Source organism: Lathyrus oleraceus, chromosome 3, assembly GCF_024323335.1.
Source record: "Lathyrus oleraceus cultivar Zhongwan6 chromosome 3, CAAS_Psat_ZW6_1.0, whole genome shotgun sequence".
Taxonomy (NCBI): Eukaryota; Viridiplantae; Streptophyta; class Magnoliopsida; order Fabales; family Fabaceae; genus Lathyrus; species Lathyrus oleraceus.
In genome coordinates, this window is record NC_066581.1 from 267,595,319 (window position 1) to 267,616,217 (window position 20,899).

At 37.0% G+C, this 20,899-nt stretch overlaps 1 protein-coding gene across 1 annotated transcript; it reads left to right on the forward strand.

The window, feature by feature from the left end:
- The first annotated feature begins 14,857 nt into the window (after positions 1-14,857).
- On the forward strand, positions 14,858-20,355 carry LOC127126868 (nitrate regulatory gene2 protein). Its single transcript, XM_051055877.1, has 4 exons — positions 14,858-16,476; positions 16,668-16,852; positions 17,754-17,977; positions 19,319-20,355. The coding sequence occupies exons 1-4, from the start codon at positions 15,102-15,104 to the stop codon at positions 20,100-20,102; spliced, it is 2,568 nt and encodes an 855-aa protein (XP_050911834.1). The 5' UTR covers positions 14,858-15,101; the 3' UTR covers positions 20,103-20,355.
- Positions 20,356-20,899: the final 544 nt, after the last annotated feature.

Genomic DNA, 20,899 nt, shown 5'->3' on the forward strand with positions numbered 1-20,899 from the left:
TTTGGTTAGAAGAAGTTAGTTTTCTTGGGCATGTGATTTCAAGAGGTGGTGTTGCTGTTGATCCTTCTAAGATAGAAGCGGTATCTAAGTGGGAAGCTCCGAAGTCAGTTTCTGAAATAAGAAGTTTTCTTGGACTGGCAGGTTACTATAGGAAGTTTATTGAGGGATTCTCTAAGTTGGCGTTACCGTTGACAATGTTGACTAGAAAGGGGCAAGCGTTTGTTTGGGATTCAAAATGTGAAGAAGGTTTCCAAGAGTTAAAGAGAAGGTTAACTACTGCTCCTATTCTGATATTACCGAGTTCGTCGGAACTATTCGAGGTTTATTGTGATGCTTCATTGTTGGGTTTAGGTGGTGTGTTGATACAGAATAAGCAGGTTATAGCTTATGCTTCGAGACAGCTAAGGGTTCATGAGAGGAACTATCCGACACATGATTTAGAGTTGGCAGCTGTGGTGTTTGTTCTGAAGTTGTGGAGGCATTATTTGTACGGATCAAGATTTGAGGTTTTCAGTGATCATAAAAGTTTGAAGTATTTGTTTGATCAGAAAGAGCTAAATATGAGACAGAGGAGATGGTTAGAATTTCTGAAGGATTATGATTTTGGTTTGAATTACCATCCGGGTAAAGCAAATGTAGTGGCTGACGCATTGAGTAGGAAATCATTGCATATGTCTATGTTAATGGTTAAAGAATTGGATTTAATTGAGCAGTTTAGAGATTTGAGTTTGGTGTGTGAAAGTACTCACAATAGTGTTAAACTGGGAATGTTGAAGTTAACGAGTAGTATTCTGGATGAGATTAGGGAGGGTCAGAAATCTGATATGCTTTTGGTGGATAAGTTGACTTTAGTGAATCAAGGTCAGGGTGGTGAATTCCGAGTTGATGAGAATGGTGTTTTGAGATTTGGTAATCGGGTGTGTATTCCAGATGTTACAGGACTTAAGAAGAGTATTCTTGAAGAAGGACATCGTAGTGGTTTGAGTATTCATCCTGGAGCTACGAAGATGTATCATGATTTGAAAAGATTATTTTGGTGGCCGGGAATGAAAAGAGAAATTGCAAGTTTTGTGTATTCCTGTTTGACTTGTCAGAAGTCAAAGATTGAGCACCAGAAGCCGTCTGGGCTAATGCAACCGTTGGCTATTCCAGAGTGGAAGTGGGATAGTATCAGTATGGATTTTGTTTCTGGTTTGCCGAGAACAAGTAAGAATTCTGAGGCTATTTGGGTGATTGTTGATAGATTGACGAAGTCGGCTCATTTCATTCCGATCAGAAGGGATTATCCGTTAGAGAGGTTGGCTGAGTTGTATATTGAGAAGGTTGTAAGTTTGCATGGTATTCCGTCTAGTATTGTTTCGGACAGAGATCCTAGATTTACATCGAAGTTCTGGGAAGGTTTGCAGAGGGCTTTGGGAACTAAGCTGAGATTGAGTTCTGCATATCATCCGCAGACTGATGGTCAGACTGAGAGGACGATTCAGTCATTAGAAGATCTTTTGAGAGCTTGTGTTTTGGAAAAAGGAGGTGCTTGGGATTGTTATTTGCCTTTGATTGAGTTCACCTACAACAATAGTTTTCATTCGAGTATTGGTATGGCACCGTTTGAAGCTTTGTATGGTAGGAGATGTCGGACGCCTTTATGTTGGTATGAGTCCGGTGAGGGTGCTGTGGTTGGACCGGAAATTGTTCAACAAACTACGGAAAAGATTAAGATGATTCAGGAGAAGATGAGAATTGCTCAGAGTCGTCAGAAGAGTTATCATGATAAGAGGAGGAAGTCACTTGAGTTCCAAGAGGGAGATCACGTGTTTCTTCGTGTTACTCCGATAACTGGTGTTGGTCGGGCTTTGAAGTCGAAGAAGTTGACACCTCGATTTATTGGTCCTTATCAGATTTTGGAGAGGATAGGAGAGGTAGCCTATCGTATCGCTTTACCACCGTCGCTTGCGAATTTGCATGATGTTTTTCATGTGTCTCAGTTGAGGAGGTACATTCATGATCCGTCACATGTAGTCCAAGTAGATGATGTACAGGTGAGAGATAACCTGACTGTTGAAACATCACCTATGAGGGTCGAGGATCGAGAGTTGAAGCAGTTGCGGGGTAAAGAGATTGCCTTGGTGAAGGTAGCTTGGGGAGGACCAGCAGGTGGCAATGTGACTTGGGAACTGGAGAGCCAGATGAAGGAGGCTTATCCGGAGTTGTTCGATTGAGGTATGTTTTCGAGGACGAAAACTCTTTTAGTGGGGGAGAGTTGTAACACCCCAATTGAACTAAGCTAATTATTTAATTTAAATTAATATTTTATTTATTAATTTAATTGAATAATTGGAAGTTTGGATTATTATTATTTTATTATTATTTTGGAATAATAATTATTGGGATAATTATTTATTGGAATAATATATAAGTTGGAATTTAGAAAAATCCCATTTTTTGGTAAAAAGGTTAATTTCACGTGAAAAGGGAAAAGAGGCAGAAAGGGCAAAAAGCCAGAGAACGAAGGTTGAAGGAAGGAGAAGCTTGGAGCTCGGAAGCTGCCGGATTAACTCAGGTAAGGGGGGTTTATCATCGATTAACGGGTATTATGGGATGTTATGTACTGGGTAGTAATAGACCATTGTTTTACCTCTGATTGGATGATATATGTTGAATTTGTGAACTTTTGAGATGAACGAAAATTTGGATTATAATTGACGAAATTCGTAGGAATTAGAGGTAGAAAGGTTAGAAATTTGTGAAATCGAAAGTGTATGATTCGTGTTAGATGATATGAATGAATTGTGTGTGAAATTTGGACTGTAGAAGGTTGAATTGGGTAGATCTCGTAGCAGAGAAAGCCATTGCAGATCTGAGAATTCTGATCTCTGGTCATACGCGTATGGCACTAGGCAATACGCGTATGAGATGTTGGTACGCGTATGGGGGGAAGCCTTACGCGTATGGGAGAAAAAGATGACATTTTGAACGTAAATTGGTCTCTGGTGGTACGCGTAAGGGGAGATTGTTACGCGTAGCATACGCGTATGGGATAGGTGATACGCGTATGAGTTGGGCGAGGAAATGCGCAATACGCGTATGAGAGTGGGCAATACGCGTATGGAGTTGGCCAGGTTCGGGCAATACGCGTATGGCATGGACAGTACGCGTATGGGCAGAGTTGGGATTTTCCTGAACTGTTGTTGTGCAGTTTTTGGTTGTTTAGGCTGAGTGATGTACTTAGCTGAGATATGATGTTGCAGGGATCATTTCCCGTTGTTTTGAGTGGTATAGGTATTAGTAGAGCGGGCTAATACTGTGGTTGATTAGGTGGCATGATATGATGTGCTTTTGTGATTAATTATGTTGATAATGTGTGATGGTATACATGATGGTGTGAATGTATACGTTTGTGAATAGACTGTATTATGGCTTAGAGTGTGAGCATGTGTCTATTCTTGATTATTGTTGATGTTGCATTGCTAGGTGATTAGCATGCATGTTGTGGCCCATTTGGGGTGGTAGCTAATTCCCATGGTGAGGAATTAGTGAGTATATCATTTGATTGTTGTTGTTGATGTTTGCATGCTAGGTGATTAGCGTGCATTTCATGGCCCATTTGGGGTGGTAGCTAATTCCCATGGTGAGGAATTAGTGAGTGAGTCACTATGTCTCAAATGAGTGGGACTAGTGAGCTTGGTAGCCGTGCCTGGATTTGGACGGTGAGGTTGAACTATATGTTCACAAATAGTCGGTACCGCATGCATAGAGTCCCATTGCATAATGAATGTATGGCATATAATATGAATGGATGTATTCCAGTATTATATGTGTATTGTGTGTTGTGTTATTGATGTTGAATATGGTTGAGAATCTACTGTTGAGTATGATATTTGAACGAATATTGTTGTTGCTGACTGCGTAGTCTGATTAGGGTGAATTAATGTGTTAATTACTTGGCATTACATATTGTTCTATAATGCTTATTATATTGATTGAGGAACTCACCCTTACGCCTATTTTTCAGGTAACGAGAAATGAGTTGAGTAGAAGCTAATGCTTGGAGTCTAGAGTAGTTTCTTATGGGTCATGCTCTGATAGATGTAACATCGGGAGGGAATGTTTTAATTAATTTGATATTGGTTGTTGGATGATTTACATGTATAGTGTTACATGTTTTACATTGATGTTGAATTTGATTCCGCTGCGAATTATGCAAAAGACCTTATTTTGATTTAAATAAATGAGCATGACAGGATATTTGATGAATGTAGTGAAATGATTGTGTGACACCCTTCGGGGCATAATTACTCTGATGAATATATGTGTATTTTAATTATAATAATTTGGGGTATTTAGAAGGGTGTTACAGGATACATCCTCACAATTTCACAATGGTTTTGGCAAAAGGTATCAAATATGCATACATGTCAAGAACTCTAATGCCATTAAAAATCCAGCCATCCAAAAAATCATTAAAAATCATGATAAAATAATAGACATTCATGTGAATATGATGAAAAAAATTTCATGAAAATTGGATTTGAAATGCATGAATTAGGAATTTTGTAAGATGGAGTAACAAAATGAAATAAGTGAGCAAAATAACATGGTCTAGTAAGTCAACAAGTTGACCGAGTGGCATTTTTGTGATTATGCACATCACTTATCAAAACGCAACGTTTAGCACACGCAGAGGAAATGTTGTGATTGGTTGATTCTCAATGGAACAGTAACATACACACAGGCCATACGTGAAAAAATCCAATTCTGGAAATGATTAGGGTTTTGAACAGTAACAGCATTCTTCATCATCTCCAACAATCGTGGAATACAAACATGCCCAGAAATCGACAGCAAGCATATCAATCGATTCAGCAAACCAAGCACAAGCATAATCCAAACATGGTTTTCATGAAATCATCACCATCAAAGCAAATCGACTAAAAACATATTTGAGCATACAAATGAAAATCCAGATTTCTCATGCATGACACAACCATTTTAAGTGAGACAAAGTTCAATGGAATCAGCAAGGCAAGATCTACCAGAAACATAGCATGGATTAGAGAAAAAAGAGAGTCGAAATTTTACTTGGTTATGAAGAAACTTGTGAAACAGTGTTGTTTTGAGTGCCTTAGCTTGAAACAGATGAAGATTAGGGTTAGAAATGATGGATGCTTGAAACACTTTAGCTCAGCAAGGCTTGGAAACACTCCAATCTCGATTTGCCATTGAAGGGTCTTGAAGAAACAGAGCTCGAAAATGGCTGTGCAGTTGGGGTTTGATGCTCCAAATGGCTCTCAAATGTTGGTTAGATCATGGAACAACCAAGAGGGCTCGTGGTCTTTTGGAGATTTTGAGCAGAAAAGCCAAGATGTGAAAATGCAAATTGAGAGAGAATGAGAGTTTTCTGTATGTTTGTGGCTGCTGCTAGGTTTAGAATGACAGAAAATGTTCCTTATATTTGCTGTTTAACATTGTTAATGAAGGTGCTAAGCTTGGTTAACTCAAATGAAGTGAATTTGCATTTTGCTAATTTTTGACATATGCATATGGAGGTGTATGGTTCTGGCCGAGTTTGGGCCTCAAACATGTTTCAAATACCATTCCAAACAAATCCCAAATGGCCAAATTGTTTAAAAATCCCTCATTTAAAAAGTCAACTTTTTGCACCACTTGAAATTCAATGAAGACAAGTCCAAAAATGGCATTTTGCATGGTAAGGTTTTGGTGAATGATAAATGAATTTTTGGAAAGAGGGGAACAAATGGAGCTTGTAGGAAAAAACCCCACTAAAATTGGCCTTGTGGTTCATGAGATATGGCCTTTTGAAGTTCAAAAATTTGTGAAAATGAATTGATCATATCTTGACAACCATACATGGGAATTGAGAGTTCTTGGACTTTTTGGAAATGGGAGAACAAGATCTTCAACTTTCATGTTGGGCAAAAATTCATTTGAAGCTTGTATCATGATGTAAGTTGAGGATCAAGAAGTTTCCATTTTTGGCAGTTGAAATTACAGGTCAAGTTTCTATTTCTGGAAATTTTCTGTTTGACTTCAAATTCTTCCATGATGAGGTTTGACATGATATATGAGGCTTATATGGACATGAATGAGCTCCTTCAGATCAATTCCCACCATCAAATCTCTGATTAAATGGACAGTTGACCAAGTTTGACTTTCAGTTGACTTTCCTAGGGTTTTGCATGATTGAACCACTTCTGATGAATTCCAAACCCTAATTCCTTGAGAACTTGATTCCACATGATGTCTCAAGTTGTATGAACTCTTGATTATTGATCATGGTGCCCAAATTCTGCAAGAATGGCCACCATCCATTGCTTTGACTGACTGTTGACTGTCTTTGACCTAATTGCTGATGATTGCTTCAACTGCAAGCAACAAGGTTAAACTGACAATATTTTTGTACTTTTTGGTTGATAAACATATGAAAAGCAAAGATATACAAATGCAAGGCATGCCTGGTGATCAAGAAACAACCCACAAGGCAACCTACCCACTAGGAGGGAAACCAGGGCATGCAATGGTCCTTGAGGTTATGACATGAGATGATATGGGCCATGAGGGATCTTAGGGCCAAAATTGGGGTCTTACAAATCATGAGCATCGAAAACTGACCTTAATTGAAGCATAGTGATGAAATCGAGTGAATCAAGCCTTGTAATGCCAAAACAGAAGTTCCTTGATGCTTGTATGAGTGAATGAAGCAAGGTTTGGATGTTGATTGTACACGATTTTGTTGAAAACTCAAATTGCCATTGTTGAAGCTCACTTTGACAGTTCCAAAAACAGCTCCACAGTTCATGAATTTAGCTTCCAAAGTCTTCAATAATGCGCATGGATCATGGATTGATCAAGGACAATGCTATGTTTATGCAGATTTTTGGAGAAAAAGTGAGAGAGAAAGTGAAGAGTTTTTTTTGATCTAGATCTAGAATTCACAATTCTGTTATGGTTAATTAGAAAACAGTTAGAATTAGGTTTATATATGTGATGTTAATGAAGTTGCTAATCATGATTAGCAAAAATGCAAATGTTTAAGTGAAAACCAAGTTTTATGCTAAATTTAGCATTTCACCCTCACATGTACAAAACCAATGTAACAGTGCCAATTCTGGTTCGGAGCAAGTTTAAAAACCTGTTTTAAGGCCAAGGCAATTGGAAAAACATGAATACCATGCTTATTTTTCAAAATGACTTTTTCCCTCCAATTTTCAAAATAGGTTCACTTGAAAAATGCACTTTTTGTGTGAGCAAAATTCATGAAATGTAATGCTTGTTTTGGATAGAGGACATCAAAAGAAATTTGCTCTAAAAAGTCTCACTCCATTTGGCCTTGTGAATCAAAAGTTATGCCTTGTTGAAGTTCAACTTTTCTTGACAATGATTGATCCATAACTTGCCAACCACAAATGAGAAATTCATGTTCTTGGACTTTTTGGAAAGGTGAGAGCAAGATCTACAACTTTCATGTTGGACAAAATTTCATTTGAAGAATTTTTGGACATGTAATTTTGAGGAGAAAACCTTTCCATTTTTGGCAATTTTGAATTACAAGTCACTTTCTATTTTTGGAAAGTTTTCATCTGACTTTATTTTCTTCATTGTTGATGTTTGAAATGTCAAATGAAACTTGTTTGGACATGAATGAAGTGTCTCTAACCCTCTCCCACCTCCAAATCCATCAGTTGACCTTTGGTTGACTTTTGTTGACTGATAGATGAACTGGCCATGCATAGATGAAATTGAGCTTCAAACTCCTGATGAAATGGCTCAAACATGAAACCCTAGCTTCAATAAGCTCAATGAAACCATATGATGATCCCCATATCCATTGAAACAGTCATCTCCTTAACAAGCCCTGATTGGCACAATGCAGATGATTAGGGTTGACCAGAGGTCAAAACCCTAATCTCAAGGTATCTGATCAAACACAATGAATCCCTTGGTGATGACAAAACCATGATGATGATGATGTACCATCTCAACCAAGGTGATGATCAATCTCCTTGAAGAATCAAGAAACCCTAATTTGAATCACAAACCCTCAGATGGCTAGTGATCAATCCATGAAGCCCTCAACTTGAATATCTTAATCTCTTTATCTTCTGATCAAGACCTAGGAGGATGGCTTGCTTGTTGTGGCCATATGATATGAAAAGATGCCATGCCTAATGACCTAAAAATGAAATGCAATATGCTAAGCTAGTCCCAAGAGAGGAGGGCAAATTTTGAGGTGTTACATTTAGCACCACTCTTCAATCTTAACTTATTCCAATATATTCCATAACTTCATCTATCATGTCAGATTCTTTATTCAATATCTCATCAAATTTTATGGTGTCCTCGAGCTAGGATGATAGTACTGACACCTATTCTTTCAAACCTGAGATGGTATTAACAAGTTTCTTTTTATCTTGATAAAGATCACTTATCATTTTCTTTAGAATATCTATTTCCACATATGCTTCTCCCCACTTGGTGATCAATAGTCTAAGCGAAGCAGTTATCTCTTCATTAGTTAAGTACTCATCACTAGACTTACCCTTAACATTGCCCTTACAAATATATGCCATCACCTAGTTAACATTTTCTCTATCACTTTAATTTTAAGAGTCATACAAGGTGATTGACAATCCTTACTTATGACATTCCATTTTAATGTGACCATATCCTTCACACTCAAAGCATTAGATCACTTTGCCTATATTCTGGGAATTGATGTCAGACCCCTTGTCTTAGACATTAGTCCTCCACTTCCTGTCCAGGTTCTTTGAAGAGTTGTTGAACCTTTTCCCAATAAGAGCTATAACATATGAATGGATTTATTATTTATCACCCTGATCTCCTTCAGTATTGGAAAAAAGGCTATACCTTTGTTCTTCTTTTCTGACATTTCACTGATGGACATATCAAAGGTTTACAGAGAACCAATGAGTTCATCAACCTTAATACTGCCTACATCTTGAGTTTCTTCAATAGCAATTGTTGGAACAAAATTGGTTTGTCCCATATCCTTTTGGTTTTGATGATAACAAAGTATTTAAAGAACAAAAGGGTATATTAATAAAGTGTGCATGACCATATACTAAAATTCATATTAAATCCAAGTATTGGTCCTGACTCTGAATATCCAAAGAGAAGCATGAAGATCATATTCTGATGCATCAAAAGTTGAAGAACTGAATCTGAACAAGTCATCTCTAAAGAGGTCAACATTTAGGCATCAGAGTCTGAAGGAATCGGCCTCTGAAAATAGACTTTGGAGAAGTTTACTTTTGGTGACTAGAACCTGAGCTAGTCAAAATGCAAGGACCATGGTGACACTGGTAGATGACTGTTCACCTATGAACATACTTTATCACATGATGACCTAAGCTTTAGGTTCTTCATAGAGTTTGTTATGATACAACTGTTAATTCCTTTTGTAGCAAAGGTTTTTCAAGATAGGTTTCACCTAATCTGACAGTTTGGTGAAATATTCCAACGTCTCTTTTAAAGCTTCTCAATGGTCTCCTCTGTTGCATCTTCAACCGCTCTTTTATTCACTATTTAAGGAGCTAAAAGTCTTAAAGAAAAGAAGAGCATATGAGATACACATATACATGCTAAACATGCTAATAAACAACGATTGACAATTAAAGAGAAGCTACTTTTTCAAAGTTTTAGCACAAGCTAAACTTAGGATTTCTTATCCTTGTATATCTTAGAAATCCCTAAGTCTTAAACGAGTCCTATTGCATTGTATTATTTATAAACCTCTGATTGTATAACAACTATATTCATCCAACAATAATTTATCTGCTAGGTAGATTATTAGAAGTCTTCTACTAAGTGTTTGGGCAAGGAAGTCTCATACTTGTGTGTGTGAGCAAGGAAGTCTTGAGCTTGTGCGCTTGAGCAAGAAAGCATCATACTTTTGTGTGTTAGTAAGGAAGTCTTAAGCTTGTGTGCTTGAGAAAGGAAGTCTCATACTTGTGTGTATGAGCAATGAAGTCTTTCATAAATGGTCTTCTCTTAAGAAAAGCGATTGTGTTATCTTTGTGAATCAATGGTCTGGATAAAATTAAACTCTATTTCGTTTCCCTATAAATGGTGTATTTTATAGTTGTGTGATTGATTTTTTTTTTAAAATTAAATTTCTTTACTCACAACTCAATATTGGTTGGAAAGGTTAGAAAACAACTTTAATTCACTCTTCTTGGTGGATCATATGATATGGATGCAAGTGATTAAAAGTGATAGATGCAAGAAGAAAAGGAAAATACATTCTTTTATTAAGAAAAAGGGTACAAAGACTAAAGTCCTCCTTTAGATCAAAATGACCTACTGTTCCCAATCTTCTCTAAATTCCTCTAGAAAGTAAGCACGACGATTGAGGAAGTTTGACCAGTCAAAGTCAAACTCATCAGCATATGAACCATAGTCAAAAGGTGGATCGAGGATTTTCTAAATCCTCCTCCTCTTCTTTTCCATGAATGGTTTTCTCACCTTCAATGCTCTAACCGATGAATCTGTCTTTGTTACTAGACCTTCCGCCTTTGTTGACTGAAACTTAAGCTTTCTCACATTATCTTCATTAACTGCCTTGTTAACTTCACTTAGATTACTAGTTTGGGAGTTTTTGAGAGAATCACTCATTGTTTCTACCTTGAAGAAATGTGCTAAGTTTAAATTGAATACGATCTTGCTTGTATAAAAACTCTACTTTTATAGAGAGTTTTGGTTAAAGTAAAATTAACTTTGAATATTATGCACCAATGGTCTTCAGAGAGAAATAAATTCATATCTTCAAACACGTCTCTTCAGACTTGAGTTTTGTGAAACATCCCAACGTCTCCCAATGTCTCTTTTAAGATTCTCAATGGACTCCTTTGTTGCATCTTCAACCACTTTCTTCTTCACTATTCAAGGAGCTAAAAGACTTGAAGAAAAGCAGAAGATATGAGATACACGCATACATGCTGAACATGCTAATAAACAACGATTGAAAACTAAAGAGAAGCTACTCTATCAAAGTTTTAACACAAGCTAAACTTAGGATTTCTTATCCTTGTATATCTTAGAAACCTATAAGTCTTAAACGAGTCCTATTGCGTTGTATTATTTATACACCTCTGATTGTATATAAAGTGTATTCACCTAACAATCATCTATCTTCTAGGTAGATTGTTAGAAGTCTCTTACTAAGTGTTTGAGAAAGGAGGCCTAATACTTGTGTGTGCGAGAAAGAAAGTCTTAAACTTGTGTGATTGAGCAAGAAAGCCCCATACTTATGTGTGTGAGCAAGGAAGTCTTAAGCTTGTGTGCTTGAGCAAAGAAGCCTCATACTTATGTGTGTGATTAAGGAAGTCTTGCATTTGTGTGCTTGATCAAGGAGGCCTCGTACTTGTTTGTGTGTGAGCAAGGAAATCTTGAGCTTGTGTGCTTAAGCAAGGATGTCTCATACTTGTGTGTGTGAGCAAGGAAGTCTTGAGCTTGTATGCTTAAGCAAGGAAGTCTCATACTTGTGTGTGTGAGAAAAGAAGTATTTTGCTTGTGTGCTTGAGTAAATTGTAATCTTGTGTGATTATAGTGAAAATCTCTTGTAAGTATAAGGGGACCGAAGTGCTCTCGATTTGTGAGAGACACCAGAATAACTCTGTGTGTTATTCTTGTTACTTGCATTTTATATCAGCTCTCTATCTCTAACTATCTCAGATTTTATAACCTTGTGTTTAAAATCTAAATTAAGAGCTTTAAAAGAAAGAAAAAGCCAACAAAATTCAACCCTCATTCTTGTGTTTTTATCACATTCAACAATCACTTTCATATCAAACCTTTTAGGTAATAATTTGAGAATTTTCTTGGCAAGATTTTCTTCAGACATCTTTTCACCTAAGGTAAAAGAGGTGTTGGTAATATCACACAACCTGATGTGAAATTCACTAATCAATTCATCTCAATTCATCCTTAGATTCTTAAACTTAGTGGTAAGGAGCTGCAACCTTGACATACGAATTTTGGAGGTGCCTTCATGAGCATTTTTAAGAATCTCCCATGCTTCTTTTACTTTTTAACATGTGTTGATTAACTTGAACATGTTCTTATCCATACCATTGAAGATAGCATTCAAAGCCTTAGAGTTTCCAAGAGTTTCATTATATTCAACATCAGTCCATTCAACTTCTGATTTCAATCTAGTAGTTCCATCTTTAGAAGTAACAGCTGGATGTTTCCACCCTTTTATCACATATTTCTAAGCTTTTTTGCCCATGGATTTGACAAAGGCAACCATCATAATTTCCAATAATCATAATTGGTGCGATCCAAAACACATGGTTTTTGACTGATCCTCCATCTTTAATTGTTTCCATTTGATCAAAATTTATCTTCCCTGGAGCTCATCCAACAGGCTAGGGTGCCCACTCTGATGCCAATTGAAATTCTATTCCTTAAGGGACAAATGTAGAACACGATGTCCTAGACAACCGATTCGATAAGTTAAACTAGAAACACCACAATTAACACATATTTGATTGTACAAAATGATGAAGCAGAAAAGCAATAAAGAAAACAATAATTAGCAACCTAATTCGATGCAATAACACCTACGTCTTAAGGGTTGACTTCGAACCCAAGAAAGGAAACTCGCTATTAGTAGCTCAATGCAATTAGTCTTACAAGCAACAACAAACCCTATTTTGTTCAATGCCTTTACCTAACACTACCCAATGAATTTATATTTAGGACTCCCCATAAATATGAAAATTCATCTCACTTTCTCTCAATCACTAAACCCTAGTGACTGGTGTTTAACTCAATTATCAATGTTGAATATTACAACTTAACTAGACAAACCTTCTATGCCAAGTTACCGAAACATAGAGGTGTACATAAAGCAATAACAATGACTCTAAACCCCAACACTCTAAATCTTCAACGAATATTGATTGCTTTCCAATGTAGGTATTGAGCTCCTTATATAGCAAAAGTATTATTGGCTTTTCTCCCTGTGGATCTGTATTTAATTTCGTCAAAAATCTTTGCATAACCAGTTATATATTATTTGCTCCATAAATATCCCCAACAAAAAGACATGATTTGGTTTAATTCAAATTCAAATTTAAATCACATTTAAACTTGATTTGATCTTCATAGCTGTCCAACAAATCATATAACCAAATTGCTAAATAAAAGCAAAAAATCTAACTGAATCTTCAACAAAAAATTCGACCAAAACGCAACAATATGGCCTATTTAGAAAGGCCCAGATGTCGTACTCACATGATGTGACATCGCGTCCAGCATGTGCCCCTTCTGCACCAGAAAATCATCTGGAAGCAACTTGGCAAATTTGAACACTTCTCCATGTTGTTGTTTTGTAAAATGCAGCCAATCCAAAAGGAATAACGCAACACTAAGATCGACTATATATACTAATACAATAGTAACCGTCGACGACAACTATTTCCACATGATTTGACACATATCCGATTATGTGTGCCTCACCGCTCTAACTTGCTTCCATACATTCTTCTATGTTAAATTTAATTGAAAACCACACACTATGTTGAACCTCTTAACTGCCTCTGTCGAAAGTCTTTGGTCGACTCCTATAATATTATTGAGACATCTTCATAACACCTAGTCTGTGGACTTAAGAATATCCTAAGTCCCCATTTGATGGGCTTGTGGAATTCGACCCTTGTCGAAATGTTGATTTGTATAAATCTCTTCGACATTTTGGACATATTTTAAAGAGAGATTGGTTTTAATCTTGTGGACATGTTCTTAAGACACTTCTAACCCAACCTTCGTGAGCATTAAAATACCCTAAGTCTCAACTCATCTGATAGGTCAGTTAAAACATCTTAGTCGACACAATTAATATGTCGAAGCTATGTTTGAAGCTCTTAACACTTAGCATTTTCCAAAATATTATTAATATCCCTTTATTTTTAGGTTAAAATTTCCAGGCTAACAACCACAAAACATACTAACCAATTATATGTGTTATTTATCCGATTCCATGAATTCCTTTGTATTAATTTGAGCACTTGCTCAATTGAAATATCCTTGTTGTTAAATACTTTATTGTTTATTGCTTTACATATGTTCTAAATACAAACAAACCACACCACATTTAATCTATTGACATAAATTCTTCCGCTCCTATGTGGAGATTTAAATTGATCAAGATAAGTTACACACTTTCTTTAAAATATTGTGGATATATCGGCCGATTGCTAACATGTACCATATACCTATAAAAATGGGACACTAAAAAAAGATAAAATACATTTTTCACTATACCAATATATAGTTTTGAATCGAGATTTATAGTCATTTTCCTAACTAAATTCTCTTTAATTGACAATCTATTCCGAAGAATCTTCCATACTAAACATAATACTTTTGGAAATACCACTTTATCCCAAATTTTTAACAATCTATTATCTCTCTTTTAACGTGATATTCTTTTACAAAGACACCACCACTTATATTTAAATTAGATATTACTCTCCATTACGTATAACTATTTCCCTCGCATTACTAATAATATTGTCATTCCCACCATATCTAAATGCAACACTCTATTTTGAGAGTTTAATTTTTTTTAATCAATTTTTGAGAGTTTAATTATTCCCTGTTTTGTTAGCTAAGAAAAACTATGACAGTTGCCCTAGTAGCTACATAAACAAAAACAAAATAACACACGCATCAAATTGGCGGTAACAGTCTTGCCTAAAAAGCTCTAACACTTTCCACATCGGTAGTTTTTGAAACTTCAAATAAAATAATACCTAAAATCATTACAGCATTGAAAATTTATTATTTCTCCATTCATCTACCATCATAGCTTTGTTTTATTTTATCTATCACAATAATAAATAAACAAATCCACCAAATACAAACATAGTTGATGAAAAGAAAAAAACAAAGCAACTAAGAAATTGGCACTTGTAGAAACTAAAACGCACTTCGACAACTTCAAACACCAAACCAAACACTTCGCAACACTACAATGTCTTTTCCTTCACTTCCTCCTTAAAAAACCACGCGCGATTACGTATATACCCACGCGCCACCGTTTCTAAGTTTGGTTTAATATGGGTTGCGCGGCGTCGAAGCTAGAAAACGAAGACACTGTACGGCGGTGTAAAGACCGTCGCCGTCTCATGAAAGAAGCCGTTTACGCGCGTCACCATCTCGCAGCTGCACACTCTGACTACTGTCGTTCACTTCGCCTCACCGGCTCTGCTCTCTCTACATTCGCCGCCGGTGAGCCTCTCTCTGTCTCCGACAACACCCCCGCCGTATTCATCAACCATAAAACAACCACCCCCATCCCCACCACCGCCACGAAAACGTTCCAACATCCACCAAAACCACAACCACCGTCGTCACACATTCCATCTCCTTCACCGTCTTCCTTCCACCGTCCACCGCCGGGGCAACCGTTTCAACCTTCACCTTCTCCCACCATAACCTCCTCAAAACTCCCTCATATCCTCTCTTCATCCACTCCCTCCACAAATCAACACCACAACGCTCGCCGCCGTAAACCACCGCCGCCGAAACTCCCTCACATTCTCTCCGATTCAAGCCCTTCTTCTACCCCTCGAAGCAACTTCTCCAACAATTTCGCTCCCGGTTTCTTCCCTACAGCACACTCTACATACTCTTCCACCCCTTCTCAAACTTCCTCCGTTTGGAATTGGGAAAATTTCTATCCTCCTCCTCCACCGCCACCGGGCTCCGATTACTTCGACAGAGAGCATGAACATGAACATGACCAAGAAGATACTACTTCTCAATTCTCTTTCATTTCACGAAATAGTGAAATTCCTTATTCCCGACAACAACAGCAACAACAACAACAAAAACAACAACCTCAACAACCACAAATACAAACATATCAACCACAACAGCAACAACAGCAACATCGATATCCTAATCCAACAGCACATGAAGTGGAAGGCTTTGATTCTGAGAGATCAGAGTACGATTATTTCAACAGAAAGCTCGCAACTGTTCAGAAGAATCCTAGTCATCATCATTTGGATGAACAACACACTGAGACGGAACGAGAGGAGGTTGAGTGTAGTGAATGGGGAGATCACTACAGCACAACGACGTCTTCCGAGGAGGAGGATGAAGAGGATGAAGAGGAAGATGATGGGGTTGATGGGGATGTTGAGTCAAGGTCTGAGATTGGGACTAGATCGAATTTCGGGTCCTCGTCTGCAGCAGCGAAGGGATATGTTGCGGCAGTGGGGAAATCGAAATCAGACGATGTGGCATCATCTTCGACAGGCGAAGGTGTAATGGAGATGAAGATGGTGGTGAGACATAGAGATTTGAAGGAGATTGTGGATTCGATAAAGGAGAATTTTGAAAAAGCTGCTGTTGCTGGAGATCAAGTTTCTGAGATGCTTGAGATTAGTAAAGCTCAGCTTGATCGAAGTTTCAGGCAATTAAGGAGTGAGTAGTAATCTTCAATTCCATTCATTAGTTTTCTTAATTTTATCCATGTTTCTTTTATTACACTTCATAGGAAATTCTGGGCTAGTTTTAATTGCTTTGAATAGAATCAATTTGATTCATTTTTTAAGTATTTATCTTTGTTATAGGTAGATTTGAATTCGACGATTTGATTTGATCTTTAATTGCAGAAACTGTGTATCACTCAAATAGTCTATTGAGCAGCCTGAGCTCAACTTGGACATCAAAACCACCCTTGGCGGTGAAGTACCGGCTCGAGCCAGGTTCGTTGGATGAACCGGGCGGTCTGAAGAGTCTTTGCTCCTCTTTGGAACGGCTTTTGGCTTGGGAGAAGAAGCTCTACGATGAAGTCAAGGTAATTTTCTAGCCATTTTTTGAGGCAGTGAAAATGAAATGAGTGAGGCTATGCACTATGCATATGCAGTGTGTAGTGTAGTGTGATGTTGGACATTGGTAGCGTAAGGTCACCGCAGAACTTGACTGTTTATTTAGTGTGAAAATGACATTCTCCTTCTTCTCCCCTTTTTTTCTTGCCTTGTGTATTGACCAAAATAGCCCCTAATGTTTGGTTGGTTGGGACCAACCGGCCAAACTTTTTTTATTCTGGATTTTGTTTTTAATAATGCTAGATATGTAACACTTATGATGTCTTTTCAGTTTCACATCTATACAACTTTCATCATTTCATTTTTGTTAGATTAGATCCACTTATTTTTCTTGTACACCTACGCTCAAATTCCATCCTTTTCTAAATAGTGATTATTGTTGAGAATGTTACTCAAAGTTATGTCTCTTGTATATATGGTTAAAGTTACCAAAAAAATAAGTTTGCCTTTCGACATACGAACTATGAAGCAACACGGGTCTTTTCAGCATGCTTTGTCCTCACTCACACGCTTTCCGGAAAATTTCCAAGAAGGTCACCCATCCAAATGACTTTGAGTAATATTTGGATGGGTGACCTTCCGGAAAGTTTTCCGGAAAGCGTGTGAGTGAGGACAAAGCATGCTTTGTCGAACACCTGACATGCCTTCCATGTAAAGGGTCGGTGCGACATAGTTCATACCACGCCCCAAGGGAAAAAGTGTTGCCTAGGATATTAATAGAAAATGCTTCAAGTCACATAAATGATGTTTCCAACTTAGCTTCCTTTTTACAAAACTGAAGTTTGTTGCTTTTATTTTGGCTAAAACCTTATGATTTGTGAACTAGATACGTGTATGCTAACACGTTCTACGAATTCTTGTTGAATATAGTCTAGAGAAGGTGTGAAGATTGAGCATGAAAAGAAACTGTCAGCTCTTCAGAGTCAGGAATACAAAGGAGACGATGAAGCAAAGATATTCAAAACCAAGACTTCCATAAATAAGTTGCAGTCACTAATCGTTGTTACATCACAAGCTGTGTCTACCACCTCGACCGCTATTGTTGGCCTTAGAGACTCCGATCTTGTTCCTCAGCTTGTTGAACTCTGTCATGGGTAAGTATGTCTCTTGTGCGATTGTTTTACTGTTATGTTTAATGTTCAGTACTGATAAATAATTAAATTCCCGTATAAAACGTTTGACTTATTTAAACTTATCTATTGTTATAAACACTTGTAAGCCTCGGCAAGAGAGTTTATGAAAACAACTTATGACATGTCCATAAGCTCTTCAATATAGCTTATGAAAACAACTTATACCAGCTTATACAAAAACAACTGATACTAGTTTATATGAAAATAACTTGGCTTCATTTTATCTTTTGTTATAGAAATAACTTATATACATAAGCACTTCTAAGATAAGCACTTAATTAAGTTGTTTATCCCAACGGGTCCTAGGCTATTTAATCATGATTTAACAAGGAACAGTAGTGATCAACATTCATCTAATTTGAATGCAATAGAAGCCCACCAAACAACTGTCCCTACTACTTAAAATAAATGAACTTTAATAGATTCATGGGGACCCCAAAATTTTCAATATAGTAAGCTAAAAGAAATCCTGCAATTTGATCTTATTGTGTCCCTTTATGAATTAAATATGATTTTGAGACTTCACTAGTTATGTTTCCATTATTTAGAATCTTCCTGTTACTTGCTTTCTGATATTTATGCCCGAATTTGTGTAAAAGTTGGTGGAAAGTGATGATCTTGACGACTTAAATTTAATACAAGTTTAATAAGTTTTTGTTCCCGAATGTTAACCTCGGGGTTAATTTTGGTCCTTCAACTTAAAAAAAGGTTTATATTGATCTCTTAACTCTTCAAAACGTATCATGTTAGTCATATTCGTCTAATTAGCGACGGAAAAACTTAGAAATTAGTTGCTAATTAGACGAAAAGGACCAAAATGGTATGTTTTAAAGAGTTAAGGATCCATATAAACCTTTTTTTTTAAGTTAAGAGACCAAAATGAACCCCGAGGTTTAACATACAGGACCAAAGAAAAAGATATTAAACCTTTAATATAATATAAAGTAATAGTATTTTATAAAGTTTGATAATATTTTCAAATATTTTCCCCTCACTTATCCCGTGTGAAAGAAAATTTTTGGTGGTAGTTGAAAGCATTATTTATTGGTTACCTCTCTGCCATGCTACCTGCCTCATAAGCAGTGTAATGGCATGTGCCTCTAGGTACCAAACTGTCCAACTGTTTCCTTCCTTATATATTCAAATCTTGGGCCACCACTGCACCTGTCAAAATGTTATTTAGTCTCCTTTGGCTCCATATCAATAATTTATTCTAACAATGTGTTAGGTAGTATGTTAAAGTTTTCTTTATGTCATAGATTATCTTCTTATGTTTGTGAATTTCTGAATTGATAAATGTAGAATGATGTACATGTGGAGATCAATGCATCAGTACCATGAAGTCCAAAGCAACATAGTTCAGCAAGTCCGCGGCCTGGTGAATAGATCGGGAGGAGGCGATTCAACTTCTGAACTGCACAGGCAGGCAACTCGTGACCTTGAATCTGCTGTCTCGGCTTGGCACTCGAGTTTTTGTCGCCTTATAAAATTTCAACGAGACTTTATTCTCTCCTTGCATGGTTGGTTTAAGCTTAGTCTTATTCCGGTCGATAATGATAACGTCAACAGGATGGAACACTCCGACGCGTACATGTTTTTTGATGACTGGAAGCTTGCACTTGACCGTGTCCCTGATACCGTTGCGTCTGAAGCCATCAAAAGCTTTATCAATGTTGTCCATGTGATATCTTCCAAGCAAGCCGAAGAACTCAAGATAAAGAAGCGAACCGAGAACGCGTCCAAGGAACTCGAGAAAAAGGCTTCGTCTGTACGGAATATAGAAAGAAAGTTTTACAGCTCGTATTCTTTGGTAGGGATTAGCCTTCCCGACTCCGCGCCTGATAACGGACAAGGCTTAGACGCGCGCGATCCACTCGCCGAGAAAAAACTAGAACTAGCTACCTGCCAAAGACGCGTCGAAGATGAAATGATGAAGCATTCGAAAGCCGTAGAGGTAACAAGAGCAATGACACTCAACAACCTACAGACAGGCTTGCCCGGAGTCTTTCAAGCATTGACCAGTTTTTCGTCGTTGTTCACCGAGGCTCTCGACTCGGTGTGTACTCGCTCGTACGCCATCAAATAGGTACAACATAATTTAATTTCTTATGCTGGAATCTAAGTTCCTTATAAGGGCTGGGAAATTTTTGGAGGCAAGCTCTTATTGCTTGTAATATTTTTGAGTTATTATAATTTGAAATGTAAATATGAAGAATTTTGTGGCTCTCCACTCATTTTGTTGTAAAAGGGAATTTTCTTATTGTACAGGAAAATTTCTTGTTTATTGTATCAAAGGATTGCAAATTTCAATATATCAATAAATTATTATTTATAGCCAATCCGCATTACGACTCGAAGGATTAGTCTCTGATGCATGAAGAGGATATTCGGTTTTTAATTAAATGTATAGTAAATAGTTTAGGATGCTACCGACTTGAAGCTAAATGGTAGGGTCAGATGAGTCAGTTTCTATAAGATTTTTTCACAAACATCCATTTTTTCTGTTATTTTCACTTACTGAGAAAATTAAGATATTGTGCTCTAATTGAGGGTGACAGCTAATGTGGGCACGAATGGATGGACTATAGAGCATGGCTTACAATTGGAAGTGGAAAATTTTCTACACAGCACATGGCATGTGGAAGATTTCATGCAAGTTGCAAAGTATTTATTTAAGATAGTGTTGGTATTTATATAATTGGAAATGTGGTCCTGTATCACATCACATAGTCAATCTTCATCTGGAAACTGTCTACACTAGCAATTTAGATGCAGATTTGGTTTATTTAATGTCTTATTTATGGCTACCAATTTTTTTTGTTTCTTCTATCTAACACTTGAATACTCAACAAGTGAAAAAAAATTCAAAATCTATTATGATAA